Genomic DNA, 15,073 nt, shown 5'->3' with positions numbered 1-15,073 from the left:
CAAAGATTTTTTCCAATGGTTTCTAAGAGTTTATAGTTTTGCATTTTATATTTAGGTTTATGATCCACTTTGGGTTACTATTTAAATATGGTGTATAGATCAAAGTTCATTATTTTGCATACAGATATCCGACTGTTTCACCATTATTTAAAAAGTTTATCCTTTTCTAATGACCTGCCTTTGTACCTCTGTCAAAAATTAATTGACCATATGTGTGAATCTATTTACAGACTCTCTTATTCAGTTTCACTGATCTATTTGTTTATCTTGATGCTAATACCGCACTGGCTTGGTTACTATAGCTTTATAAATAAACCTTAAAATCAGGTAGTGTAAGTCCTCCAGCTCTGTTCATCTTTTCCCAAGTCAGTTTGAGTCTTCTAGGTCCTATACATTTCCATATGAACTTTTGAATCAGCTTGTCAATTTCTACAAAAAACCTTCTGCTGGGATTCTGACTGAGACTGTCCAAATCTAAAGACCAATTTGGAGAAATTATCTTCTGTGATAGTTTGTATCTTTCAAGGAATTTGTCCATTTCTTCTAAGTTGTCAAATGTATTGGCATGAAATTATTTGTCATATTCTTTTAATGTCAACAGAATCTGCAGTGATGTTACCTCTCTCATTCTGATACAGTATCAAGAATTGGTAATTCCTGGGGTGCCTGGGTGGCTCAGTCGCTAAGTGTCTGCCTTCAGCTCAGGTCATGATCCCAGGGTCCTGGGATCGAACCCCACATCGGGGTCCCTGCTCGGCAGGAAGCCTGCTTCTCCCTCTCCCACTCCCCCTGCTTGTGTTCCCTCTCTCGCTGTCTGTCAAATAAATAAGTAAAAATCTTAAAAAAAAAAAAAGGAATTAGTAATTCCTGATAATTGGCATCTTCTCCCTTTCTTTCTCTTAGAGGTTTATCAATTTTACAGATCTCAAAGAACCAGGTTTTCATTTCACTGACTTTGTTTTTCTATTTTCTATTTCATTGATTTCCACTCCAACCTTTATCATCTCCTTTATCTATCAGCTCCTTTCTTTGGCTCTTTGGGTTTCATTTGCTCTTCTTTTCCTAGTTTCTTAAGTTAGAAGCTGAGGTCACTGATTTGAAACCATTCTTTCCCAGTAAAGATGTTTAGTGCTATAAATCTCTAAGTATTACTTTAGCTGTACCCCACAAATTCTAATGTGTTTTCATTTTATTCAGTTCAAAAACACTTTCTAACTTCTCTTTTGGTTTCTTCTTTCACCCATGGATTATTTAGATGTGTGTTATTCAGAGCCCAACTATTTGGGTATTCTCCAGTTTTCTATTACTGACTCCTAATCTAATTCCGCTGTGATCGAAGAACCATACTGTATGCCAGCCCCTGTGAAAAATGTGTAACATGCTTCTCACTTAATCATCAGGAATAAAAGTAAATCAGGGAAAGATGAGGCTGAAAAAGTCTCCCACTGAGGAAAAAAAATAAGAACAACATCGTAAGCCAACAGGCCAGGTAAAAGATAACTGGGAAGTAACAAAAATTAATCATAATACTAAAATATTTACAGATGAATTGATGTCTGGGATTTGCTTCAAAATAATGCAGGGTGAGGGAGAGTGGATAGGGGAGCAGATCGAATGGCACTGGCTGGGGGTTGAACTGAAGCAAGATTATGGCTTCATAATGGTTCATTGCATTATTCTACTTTTTATTTTCCAATAAAAGGGTTTTTAAAATTTTAATATTAGCACTTAGTGAAACCTAGGTAAAAAACAGTAATAGCTTAAACACTATTCAAGAGAAAGGCCTGCTAGTAGTGCCTTCTATGTGTGTGTAGACAGTCTGCTTGTAAATGAGATGACAAGTGTATATATAGGATAAGTATGAGTCACTGGAGTTGGCCAAAGAAAACAGCGTGGGTTTCAACAAAGTGAGGAGGTGACACAATTGCCCAGCAAAAGAGAACAGAATAACACTGTGAATCCATATATTCTATTTGTGTCACAAAAGTCTCTCAATATATTTCAAAACTTTCTTCTAAGTTAATTTCATCTCTTTTCAAAGATAGTGCCTAGTATTTTTCCCCAAGAGGAAGTATCTCCCTAATAACCCATACTATTTTCAAAAATTGGCTGTTCTGATAACTATACCACATACCCTGCAGTCAGGAAAACAAAGCTTCCTTTTAATCTATGATTTCTACTTTCATTACCAAATGACCAGAGTTTTATGAAAAGAAATTATTATGTTGGAAAATTAAGGAAATGTACTAATTACTCTTACCATATCACAGCAAGAACTTCATGTGACAAAAAAACTTATCAGGTGCCTACCACATGCTTGGTGTTAGGGATACAGCAGTGAACAAATAGGCAAGGCCTCTAATGTCCCGGGCATCTAAATACGCACCCCCTACCCAAGTACAGGAGTAAGAAAATTGAGGTTCAGAGAAGTTAAATGATTTTTTCCATGACCGCACACTTCAGCAGTAGGACTTGGGCAAAACACTCCGGACTCTCAGGGCAAGGTGGATTTACATTATAATTTGAAATAGTTTCACTTCATACTGCATCCACAGGTCCACAAAACATACAGCACTTCATTTCTAGGAAGTGTATCCTGAAGAAAATAATAATGTTAAAGCACAATCACTCCTAACTTCCATAGGTGAATAAAAAATTCAATATCGGGGCGCCTGGGTGGCTCAGTCTTTAAGCGTCTGCCTTCGGCTCAGGTCATGATCCCAAGGTCCTGGGATCGAGCCCCACATCGGGCTCCCTGCTCCACGGGAAGCCTGCTTCTCCCTCTCCCACTCCCCCTGCTTGTGTTCCCTCTCTCGCTGTGTCTCTTTCTTTCAAATAAATAAATAAAATCTTTTTAAAAAAAATTCAATATCATTGTTACGAAAGCTGAAACTTTACATTTAAAAGGCACTTTTTCTAAGTTTATTTATTTATTTGTAAATAATCTCTGCACCCAGCGGAGGACTCGAACTCATGACACCGAGAGAGAGAGTCGCATGCTCTTCCCACTGAGCCAGCCAGGCGCCCCTAAAAGGCACTTATTCTTTTTTTTTTTTTTTTTTAGTTTTTTTATTTATTCATTTGAGAGAGAGAGACAGAGAGCATAGCAGGGGGAGAGGCAGGGGAAAAGGGAGAAGCAGACTCCCCGCTGAGCCGAGAGCCCGGTGTGGAGCTCGATTCCAGGACCTGGATATCTCGACCTGAGCCAAAGGCAGACAGACCGTACAACCATCTGAATCACCCAGGCGCCCCAAAAGGCACGTATTCTTGATGAGATGCCTAACCTCATCTAATGGATCACAACAGTGCCCAGCTAATATTCTATTATTAGACCAGCAGGTATTCAGTCTGGAATATTCATTACCTAGTACTATTTTTAAAGGGTGGAGATCCTTTTTAAAATAAACGGGAAAGTTAATGCAAAATTAATGAAACGTTCGTAAATAAGTAAAAGCTTCCCGGACTCCAGAAGGCGCGCCGGGGGAGCGCTAGGTCACATTAGCGCGCTCCTGAGCATCAGCTCCTCCCCGCTAGCCTACGCTCCCTTCTCGCCTACTCCGGCCGCGCTGGGGGATAATGGTGCCGCCGACTCCCGCTCAATTTCAATTCTCCCACGCCCGTCGCAGCCCTGCGCGCCAGGGTTTCCACCTGCGGGCGCCTCAGCATCTCAGTCACGCCGGCTGCTGGCAGTTAACCTTCGCCCCAGCACAGCCGCCCTCAGCCCCGCCGGGAGCGCGGGAGGCCCAAGGCGCGTCCCCGGGACCCCAGGCCGCCAGGGTTGGGCGGCGCCGCGGATCCCGGGGTCAGAGGAGCGGCGGCGGCCACACCCACAGGCTGCTCGGTGACAGCTCCTGGGGCTGAGGCGGGCCGTGCCTACAGGTGCAGCCGCCCGTTCCGCCCCTCCCCGCCCGGGCCCGGCCCAGGTCTCGGCCCGCCGCCCCCGCCCGCCTCCGCGCGCACCACCTGTCGGTACGCCCGGCGCGCGGCCGGTGGCGGACGCCCCGCCCGGCTCCTGATGAGCAGCCAGCGGCGGCAGCCCGAGGCCCCCGGGGGATGAAAGCTTTACCGGAGAGTGGGGCCCACGCAGGCGGTGTCGGTGCTCTCAATCTCCTGCAATATCCGTTCATGCTCCGGGACCGTGCCCAGACCATCGCCATTCTCCGCCATCTTGGCTGGAAGCTGAGGAGCCAGTGAGGCGCGGCGCCGCGCGGACAGCGGGGGCGAGCACCCTGAGGCGCGCGCGCAAGGGGGCGGGGAGGGGGGCGTGGCGAGCGCGGAGACAGCGCGGGGGCGCGCGGAGGGTGCGGGAGGCAGCATGCGGGCACGCGACCGGACCCAGGTCTCAGCTCCAGCACCTGTCAGAGCGCAGGGTGCTGCCGGCCGAGGCGAGGAGTGAAGACGCATCGCCTTCCGCTCTCCCCCTCTACTTGCCCCTAATTGCTATCTAGTGACTGGCCTAGTGACTGGCCTGGCTTTACCGTGTATTCTTCTTGTATTCTGTGTGCCAGACTCTCTGCTAACGCGCTCAAGATACCTTACTAATGAGGCAGATCGACAATGAAATAATCACCTTCGATCTGTAGTAAAAGCTACAGGAACATTTAACAAGGAGGCCTAATGTACACTGGGAGGTAGAGAGTCAGAGAAAAGAAAATGTCCATTCCAGAAAATCAAAATTGTGTGTGGGAGTAAGATTTATTTTAGGAATGTACCAAGAAGATCCCAGCTGACGACCATGACTACGGCTCGGGTGCATTCATGTCTCTGCCTGCAGGAAGTTCACAGTGGCCAGTCACCTTGGAAATAAGTCATAAGCACCAGGAAAATTAAATGACGAAAAACTATGACACTTAATGGCAAAGATACGTGAGAGGTCCAGAGCAAGGTGTGATTTCATGCCTTAGTTCTCGAAATCCTTGAACCCAAGTGCCTTCCAGGGGCTGTAGCTGGGATGAGGAGGGGTGGAAGCTCTTGAGAGGAGCAGGCATCAGACAGATGGGAAAGAGGAGGGGTGGCTTCGGAAAAGTACTAGTGTAGGAGAGTCCTGTTTAATGACTTGTTGTGAGACATTGAGTAAACCAGTTTGTCATGACCAAAGCAGTGACTGAGGAAGATAATCAGGGAGTGCAAACCTAAACCTGAGGGACAACTATTTTCCGGTCCCCATTAACCCAAGGTTTTGAACTCCCCTTTGAGTGAACCAAGCTCTTTGCTATCCAGCTGTGTAACTCACCCCCTTCAGTGAGCTTTTACTAGAAGCTTATCTCCATCCTCCTCCTCACAAAAATTCCTGGGAGGTGGTATTGCATGAGCTCTGGAGACAGGTATCGTCAATTTAATTCCCTGCTCCTTCACTTCAGAGCTGAGTGACACTGAGCAAGAACCTAGTATCTATTTCAGTTTCCCCATCTGTAAATGACCAAAATTGTAATGTCTAAACCTCATATCCCTATCTCATATTATATTAGTTTTCTATTGTGGCTGTAACAAATTACCACAAACTTAGTACCTTAAAACACTCAAGTTTATTATCTTACAGTTCTATAGGTTAGAAGTCCAACAAGAGTCTCACCGGGCTAAAATCAAGGTGTCAGCATGACTGTGTTCCTTTCCAGAGAATTCATTTCCTTACCTTTTCCAGCTTATAAAGGCTACCCAGATTTCATGACTCATGGCCCCCTTCCTCAGTCTTCAAAGTCAGCGACACTGCATCTCTCTGACCAGTTTTCTGTAGTCACATCTCTCTCTGAGTTTGACCTAGGCCATCAAAGATTCTCTGCTCTTAATTACCCCTGTGATTAGTTTGAACCCAACCATATAATCCTGAATACTCTTCCATCTTAAGGTCTTAACCTTAATCACATTTGCAACATCCCTTTGTGATGTATGACATATTTACAGGTTTTAGGGATTAAGACGCGGACCTCTTTGGGGAGCCATTATTCTGCCTGCCACATATAGTAAAGGCCCAGTAAACATTACTAACATATATAAATGCTCTCCTTTCCATTAATCTGAAGTTTCTGTCCTCCCTGGAAAATTCAACTCAAATATATCTCCTTCAGAAAAATTCCCCTAGGGGCGCCTGAGTGGGTCAGTCGTTAAGCCTCTGCCTTGGGCTCAGGTCATGATCCCAGGGTCCTGGAATCAAGCCCCACATCGGGCTCCCTGCTCTGCAGGAAGCCTGCTTCTCCCTCTCCCACTCCCCCTGCTTGTGTTCCCTCTCTCGCTTGTCTTTCTCTGTCAAATAAATAAATAAAATCTTAAAAAAAAGAAAAAAAAGAAAAATTCCCCTATCTAATCACAACCTTCTCTGCTAACTCTAGATTCAGTTTAGCACATTTGTCCACTCCACTACCAACTGTTTTAATAGTGTGCAGTTGTTTTGATTAGTTCCTTTTCATACGTTTTTGAGTTTTGTTTTTGTACACTTGGCCCCCAGGGAATCAAAATGCAACTGACCTTAGTACATACTGGCTTGGAAGATTAAGGAAGCTCTGCTACATCCAACTGCCCTTTCCACCAAGACACCCCATCACAAGCCTGTTTGGTATAGAAGAATCCAGATCTCCTCTAGGAAATCCCACTTTCTCAAGCTGCAAGAATATGCAGAAACAAAAAACCTCTTTCCGAGGCCTCCAGCACTGTCATACTATGTTAAAGACCTTAAGTTCAGGGTTGACTTTTTTTTTTAATTTTGCAATTTTCTATAGTTCCCCATGGAGTTCTGCATGTGGCTGAGAGAAAGCTGAAGGGGTTTTGAAACCAAACAATGCTGAAGCTCTGAAGCCATGGGAAAGAATTCAGGATGAGTTAGAAAGGAGCATGCCAAACAGGTCTGAGCATAAGGTAGGAGTTTGATTAATCTGTGATTGGTAACAATTTGGAATTAAAACAATTATTAAATTGTAAAAAGTTAGTTTTTTCAAATTTGCTCTTTACATACTGACATCAAATGTAACATTTTATATGGTTGTACTCAGTTGCCTTAATAGAAATCTGTAGTAATAACAGACAAATGTGTACCTCAAATTCCATGATGCCCACTTTTATCAAGGGCTTCAATTCAAGAAACAATATTTATGGACTTTTGTTTTTACATGGTTGAATTTTATCCTTGAATCAAGCCAAACCCAGTACCTGGACCCCATTGTTTGGGACCTTCATGCCATGGTTTCTGTTGAGTAGTAAAAAACTGAATTTTTTTCTTAGCTGACTGCATCTACAAGGATTGAGGCACCTGGTGTTAGCACATCTGAATTGCAGTTTCGGCTCTTGAGGGAAGAAAATAAACCTTTTGAAAATCGAGCCCCAAAACATATGAAATGAGGACAAATTTTATATCTTCCTACAAAGAGAAGAGGAAGCCAGTTCTCTCTGCAGGAAATGGCAGACCATCTTAGCTCAGCCGATGTGCACGGCCAGAATTCATTATTCTGAAGAGTAAAGCAAGGTGAAGAGAGCAGGGCAAGTGGTGCAGGCCACCTTCTTATTTGGCGACTGTTTCCTGATGGAACATTCCTTTCCTGAGCATTCATTACCCAAGACCTTCTCCTCTTCTCTTCACCAATCCTGACATCATCTACCCAAACCCAACCCCTAGTCTGGGAAGCCAGCCCTGCTTTGGCACTCCTCACTCCAGGCCTGTTTCAACACCTGCCCATAGAGATTACTTCAATAGAAGCAGCAGTATCTCCCCCTCAAGTCAAGTCAAGACAGAAGGAAGTCCATATACTTCTCCTTCTGAAACAGCTTTTGCTGGTTCCCTTTGTGACTGCTGACAGTTCCGTTAGCACCTGAAGTTTTTTGCTAAGAATTTAAAGCTAAATGTTCTAAATAACTATATAAATTTTAACTTCAGGCATAGATATAACAAATACATAAATGCGCAGAAGAAGCCTATTCTAATTCTATTCTAAGTGATACATTTCTAAAATATAAAGAATTTCAGCTATAGGCCAAAATAAAAACCACAATAGCTATATATTGAACACTACTTGCTAAGTCCTTTATATCATCTAATTTAATCTTTACTAACTTAATCAGTAATTTAACTGGGAATTTAATTACTACTAATTTTACTGAAGTCTAATTTAAACCTATGGGGGTATTTTCACTATCTCCAGTTTAATATGAGGAAACAGACTTACAGAAATTAAGTCATTTGTCGGGCGCCTGGGTGGGCTCCATCGGTTAACCATCTGCCTTTGGCTTAGATCATGATCCCAGGATCCTGGGATCGAGTCCCGCGTCAGTCTGCCTGTTCAGTGGGGAGTCTGCTTCTCCCTCTGCCCCTACGCCCCATCCCCCCGCTTGTGCATGCTCTCTCTCTCTTTCTCAAAAATAAATAAATAAATAAATCTTTAAAAAAGAAAAAGAAATTAAGTCATTTGTCCAAGGCCACAGAGCTAGTGAGTTGAAGAAGATGGAGCTATTAACCAGTTCTTGTTTCTCCCATTAATAAAAAAAGCCAGCCAAGAAGCATGTTCCAATGTTGTTTTACCCATGAGATAGATGATTTAACCAGTCTGGTCTAAGGAGGTTGGAGGGTTGTGGGGCACACACAGGCAGATTGCACATGCATATTGGGTTATTTTTCGGTCAGTAGATTTTGACTTCCAGAGATCCACTCAAAATCTCACTTCAGGACTCCTGGGAGGAGAAATGTAAACCAGGAAGACTGGCAGGACAAGAGATGCATTCTGTGTCCAGTAGGAAACTAACCATCAAAGTAAGGATTTAACCTGTAAATACACTCTTTGTCACTAATGACTTCTACTTTGAGCCACTTGTCTGCAGACTCATAACCAACCTTGGCAAAGCTCGTCCCTCAGAAGGAGTCCGTAGAAAGCAGCGGCCCTGGTCTGGCATTTAACTGCTTGGGTTCAAATTCCAGCTCATCTTTTACTAGATGTTGGGCCTCCAGAGAACTAGTTAACTTGTCTAAACCTCAGTTTCTTCAAGTGTGAATTAGAGACAATTACAGCTCCTAGCTCACCAAGTTGTGTGGGGATTAAAGGAGATAGTATTTGCATAATGTCTAGCCCAGAGCTCAATCAACATTAGCATTAGAGACCAGGACTATCAGACATTTATTTTTTAAACAGGAAGCCCTGAATTTAGCTTCCTCTTTGATAAAATACAAATAAAAACCAGACACAAAAATGTTCTTTTTCCTAATCATTAACCAAGTATCCTGGTTTTATATCAGGATTTTCTGAACTTGAACTTCATTTTTCTGAACGCTCGGTAGGTGGAAACTGCCTGAAATTTGTTTTCTGTTGTAGAGGAGGAAAGAGGACCATGTCCTTGAGGTTAGACTCTTGGTTCCAGATCCACTTAAGTGATCCCTCCAGATCTCAGAGAAGTCAAGTGCCTCTTTGTTGCCTTTGGAGGCAGTGCTCCTCCTCTGAGGCACATATTGTGGTGGTAAACAGATCGCTGCGTCTCTCTCCACTTCCTGGCACAGGAACAATGTCTGTTTTGTTGGCTGTCCAGCCCAGTTAATAGTTGTTAAGTGAATGATCCACCTGCAGATACTTCTGATGTTAAGCTTGAATGCAGTGAAACCATGTTTCATAAGGTAGGGGACATCTCTAAAGAATGACGCCCCTCCCCACTCCTGGGAACCCTAGAGCTGACTTCCTGATCTTCATCGTCTCAAGACTTGGCTAACATCTTTCAGATGTTTCCTACGGAGTTTAAAAGCCCTACTTATATAACTGTAGAACTGTATCAAAATGTAAAGGAGAGGCTTTAATAACTAACCCTTCCACCAGTGGTGCCTTTTAGCCCCTCACTCTTTGGGGTAGTCCTTTAACTTCTGCCTTGTTGGTGCAGTGACCTCAAGTGGCCACACTCTGTAAGTGCAAGAGGATATGAACCAAGCCCAGCCAGGCCACAAGAGGATTCCTGCTGCAAAAACCATGTCCAGGAGTGTGTTGTTCCATAAAGATCTGGACCCCGTGGTGGAGAACAATAGAAGGAAATTTGAAATTGGAGCCAAATAAAGTCAGTTTTTCTGAAATATGAGCCAGTCCTCAGAGAAGTTCAAAAATAATTAGCCCTAGGTTCTGTTCATTCAACGACCATTTTTACTGAATGCTTGCTGTGTGCCAGGCTGTGTGCTAAGCTCTTAGACAGGGCTGGTTCATCAGTATGTGACCTATGTGCTTGCTCTTGGCTTAATGCTCTGCCATCTCCACCTTGTAATTCTTAATAATCTCTGAACAAAGGGGCCTGCATTTTCATTTTGCCTTGGGTCTGGCAAATTATATCACTAGTCCTACCCTCAGAACAATGTCTTGAAAGCTCCATTGGCTCACCCATCCCAAAGCTAAACATTTTCAAGTCCATTGAGCAACTGAAGAGCAATATTATTCTCTGAGTTCCATTCTAGCTTTTCCTTCCTCTTCCCTCCCACCCCCAGCTTATAACATCAACTATTCTCCTCTTTCTTCTCCTCATTGTTGGTTTTCCTGTTCATCCTGTTCAATGCACTCTCTACTCCTCACTCCTGTCTCACTTAGCTTCCTTTAATTCCTTTTGCCCTTTCTCCCTCTCCTCTCACTTGTCCTATTTTTCTTCTCTCAGCAAAAGGGTTTAGAAATGTAACTAATATAATGTAATGAAATAATAGTAATAGCTGACATTTACGTCCTGGCCACTCTCTGCAAAACAGCATCCCTGGACCTCCCTCGCCCTGTTTTGTTCTTCATCATAGCACTTAATACCACTTTTTTTTTTAATATAAAACCTTATTGACCACTGTTTACCAGTATTTACAATAAACAATATGCAGCCGGATAACATTGTGACCGGCAAGTTACTGTTTTCCCTGGTTTATGCTGAAACAGTAACTCAAATAGTGAGAAGATTGAGCACACATGTAAGGAATGAGTTGGGGTAAAGAAAAAACAAGCAGGTCAAGAATTTAGATTTAAGTTTGTTCACCCATTTATTCCTGCAGGTCCTAAATTGCCAACATCTCTAACCATCTGATTATGATTAAGTTTCCATGAACAAAGTCTTAGACATTCCATGAATCATGACCTTTTAGTCAATACAGCACAGGGATTTCAACTTCTTGAAAAGGAATGGTTCTGAGCACCTGGGGGGCTCAGTCAGTTAAGCATCCAACTCTTGATTTTGGCTCAGGTCATGATTTCAGGGTCATGGGATCGAAACCCACGTTGGGCTCCTCACTCAGCAGGGAGTCGGCTTCTCCCTCTGCCCCTCCCCCTGCTCATGCTCTCTATCTCTCTCTCAAATAAGTAAATTTAAAAAAAAATTTAAAAAGGAATGGTTCACTAGAAGGAACCTTTAAATGTCTATTTAACTAGGTTTTGTTACCCAACTAAAACATACCAGGACTTGTCTAGTTTTCTCATTTGGGTGGGGAGGTTGTTGGCAGTAATAATATTTTCCTTTCAGGGATCTTGCAAATGAACTTGCATTTATATGACTGTAGATATGGATATGGCTGCTTTTAAATTGTCCAATTTAAATTATTTACATTATATTTAAATTGTCCAATTAATTACAAAATTTGAAAGGTTAAGGCTTCAGGAAAAATCTATCTTTAAGTGATTTATTTCTTAAACCTCTGAAAATGATGGCATCCTAGAACACAGGCTTATCCATGGTTATAAAATGCTGTTTTTGTTTTGGTGACTGTTAAAAAAGAAAAGAAAAGAAAACCATTTACATACGTATTTTAAGTATATACACACACAAACCAAATAAACAAAAAACCCAGAATGGTCCTCAAGCATATAGGATTTATACACAAATTCTGATTGAGTAACAAATATGAAGATTTCCCCCAACATTTATTCATTTTTTAAAATTTAATTTATTTACCTGAGAGAGAGAGAGCACAAGCAGGAGGAAGGACAGAGGGAGAGAGAGAAGCAGACTCCCTGCTGAGCGCAGAGCCTGCCATGACGCTGGATCCCAGGACCCCTGAGATCGTGACCTGAGCCAAAGGCAGATGTTTAACCAACTAAGCCACCCAGGCGCCCCTCCCCCGACACTTAGAAAAGGTGTTCTCTAATGCAGGGGAATAATATACTGTGGTTTCAAATATTCTTTTCTGATAAAGGAAGCAACTACAGAAAGCTTTTATTTGTTCAAAGTAACCAGTGCTACAGATGCAAAAATCCCCAACAATTCCCCCAATACTACTTCAAAACAAACATATCAAAGTTGATTTTCATTAGAATGTTATTTCTTCACACTGATAAATCAAAAAAACCAAAACCCAGATTTTATTTATATATCTATAAATATGTAAAGCAACACAAGCAATTATTGAGCTTCATCTTCTGGACAAGAATGCCAAGTTAGTTTCTCTTCATAAAAAGCAATTACAGGGGCACCTGGGTGGCTCAGTCAGTTAAGCATCTGAGTGTTGATTTTGGCTCAGGCCATGATCTCAGGGTCATAGAATTGAGCCCCACATCAGGCTCCACACTCAGCAGGGAGACTGCTTTTCTCCCTCTCCCTCTGCCCCTCGGTGCTCTTGCTCTCTCTCAAATAAATAAATAAATTTTTAAAAAATCTTAAAAAGCAATTACAGTGGGGGCACCTGGGTTAAACACCTGACTCTTGATCTCAGCTCAGGTTTTGATCTCAGGGTCATGAGTTCAAGCCCCATGTTGGACTATACCCTGTGTATGGAGCCTACTTAAAAAAGGGCGCCTGGGTGGCTCAGTCGTTAAGCGACTGCCTTCGGCTCGGGTCATGATCCTGGAGTCCCGGGATCGAGTCCCACATCGGGCTCCCTGCTCGGTGGGGAGTCTGCTTCTCCCTCTCCCACTCCCCATTTGTGTTCCCTCTCTCGCTGTGTCTTCCTCTGTCAAATAAATAAATAAAATCTTTAAAAAAAAAATTTTTTTTTAAAGCAATTACAATTTAAGGACCCTTCCTATTTGCCTCTTTTGCCAGCACCAAGTCTGCCTCATCTGAATCTTTACATTTCATGAGAGACTTGAATTCTCCGCTGCTGTCTGTGGTACCAATTATTTGTTCAGGACCAAGACCTCTGGCAAAGCCTCTTGGTTCATCAGCAACATCTCTTTTCTTCTTTGATGAGCTATAATCAGATTCACTGTCAGATAAAGATTGTCTTTTGGTACCATCTTTTTCTTTACCAGCTTTCGAGAATTAAGAAATGCTTCAATTAACTCTGGACCATCTGAATTTTCTTCAGGTTCCCAAGTATCATCAGCATCTGTGAGTTCCCTTCTACTTCAGGAAATACTCCACCTTCCCCTTCACTACCCAGTGGTCCAGTACTTTTTCCACCACAGATTCCTCAGGCTCTGCCTCTTCTAGTTTTTTATTCTTTCCATTCTCTTTCTTTCCCTTTTTTTTCCCAGAGAGGGAGGGGGAGGGGCAGAGGGAGGGAGAGAGAGAGAGAGAGAGAATCTTAAGCAGATTCCATGCCCAGCGTGGACACCGAATCGGGGTTGGATCTCATGACCCTGAGGTCATGATCTGAGTCGAAATCAAGAGTCAGATGGTTAACTGACTAAGCCACCCAGGCGCTCCTTCTTTACCATTCTTTGCAATCTAGTTTAATTGGAGGCCATTTTTTTATTGCAGACTTGAAGAGCTACTTGAAGAGCAGCCCCTGAGTGGCTCCGGGTCTGCGGTGTCCCAGACCCTGAATGCTTCAAGCTCCAGCCACATCTGAGGGGGGGGCAGGGGGTGCTGGGGAACTGCCACAATACCACTTTTTTATTTGTTTATTTCTAGCTCCCTTCACTAAAATACAAGCTCCCTCTGAGCAGGGACTGTCCAGGTCTTCATCTTGCTCTATCAACAGCAAAACCATTGACCATCCTAGACCACTGCCTGCCACACCGTAGGCGCTGCATAAACATTTATTTACTGAATGAATGAACAAATGAGTGAATGAGCATTTACTATGTATGAGGCATTACATTAAATACATTTCATGCCTAATTCATGTAATCCCTTCAGTAGATCTATTAGTAATGATAGATGCAAAATTTGAACCTACATCCTCTGGCTCCAGAGTCCATTCATTTAACCAGTAAAGAAACAAAACCGGGGCGCCTGGGTGGCTCAGTTGGTTAAGCAACTGCCTTCGGCTCAGGTCATGATCCTGGAGTCCCTGGATCGAGTCCCTCATCAGGCTCCCTGCTTGGCAGGGAGTCTGCTTCTCCCTCTCCCACTCCCCCTGCTTGTGTTCCCTCTCTCGCTGTGTCTTTCTCTGTCAAATAAATAAATAAAATCTTTAAAAAAAAAAAAAAAGAAACAAAACCATCTCCCTGGTTAAAATACTTGCTTCCCAGATATAAAAATGTTTTTTAGCTCTTCTCTTGTGTTGCACTGAAGATCAAACAGTGAATGCTATCACTGAAATGTTCAGAAGTTTGCCAACTACACAGCCCACTCTCACTGGGGACTCAGGCTTTCCCAAGGTGCTGTGGACAGGTGGGCCTCAGTCATGGTTAGGCCCACATTTATTCCTGGACAGTTTCTCTGGACTCCATATATATCCACACTACACCACTCTCATCCGAGATTAAATGAGGTAATGATATTACATTAGTATAAAATATAAGCATTAGTAAATATGGTTTTAAGAAAGGGATACCTCTCTCCCCTGAATATTGTACAACCAAAATAAAATTCACATTACTCAATATTTCCCACTTACAGTATTTCAAGATGTTGTGAGTGCTTGTTTATTTCAACACTCTGTATATTTATTAAATTATACTGGAATATATATCCCAGATGTAAATTAGACATAATAATAATAGCTAATATTTATTGAGCATTTACAATGTGCTAGGTAGGCATTGTGCTAAGCACTTTGTATTTATTAACCATTTGAGATGGGTTGTATTATAATCTCCATTTTTGGGGCGCCTAGGTGGCTCAGTCAATTAAGTGTCTGCCTTCAGCTCAGGTCATGATCTCAGTGTCCTGGGATCATGCCCCCCACTCAGGCTCAGCTCTGCACTCAGCTTGGGAGTCTGCTTCTCCCTTTCCCTGTCCATCTGCCCCTCCCCTTTCTCATGCTCACGCAGTCTCT

At 42.9% G+C, this 15,073-nt stretch overlaps 1 protein-coding gene and 1 pseudogene across 4 annotated transcripts in view; both read right to left on the bottom strand.

The window, feature by feature from the left end:
* Positions 1 to 15,073, bottom strand: part of EXOC6 (exocyst complex component 6) — a 228,803-nt gene that overhangs the window by 208,182 nt on the left and 5,548 nt on the right. For 2 of the 4 annotated variants that reach the window (XM_044916550.1, XM_044916551.1), the window contains exon 1: positions 4,067 to 4,176. The exons of 1 other annotated variant lie outside the window; for it this stretch is intronic. In XM_044916550.1, the coding sequence (XP_044772485.1) occupies positions 4,067 to 4,167 (101 nt within the window). In that variant the 5' untranslated portion in view covers positions 4,168 to 4,176. Of the gene's footprint in view, positions 1 to 4,066; positions 4,221 to 15,073 lie in introns of those variants that run through there. One more of the 4 variants, XM_021700179.2, reaches the window with a different exon arrangement.
* LOC110589641 lies at positions 12,310 to 13,595 on the bottom strand (annotated as a pseudogene).

Source organism: Neomonachus schauinslandi, chromosome 6 (genome assembly GCF_002201575.2).
Source record: "Neomonachus schauinslandi chromosome 6, ASM220157v2, whole genome shotgun sequence".
Taxonomy (NCBI): domain Eukaryota; kingdom Metazoa; phylum Chordata; class Mammalia; order Carnivora; family Phocidae; genus Neomonachus; species Neomonachus schauinslandi.
The sequence above is the reverse complement of the archived record's forward strand: the minus strand, read 5'-3'. Positions and strand labels throughout refer to the sequence as shown.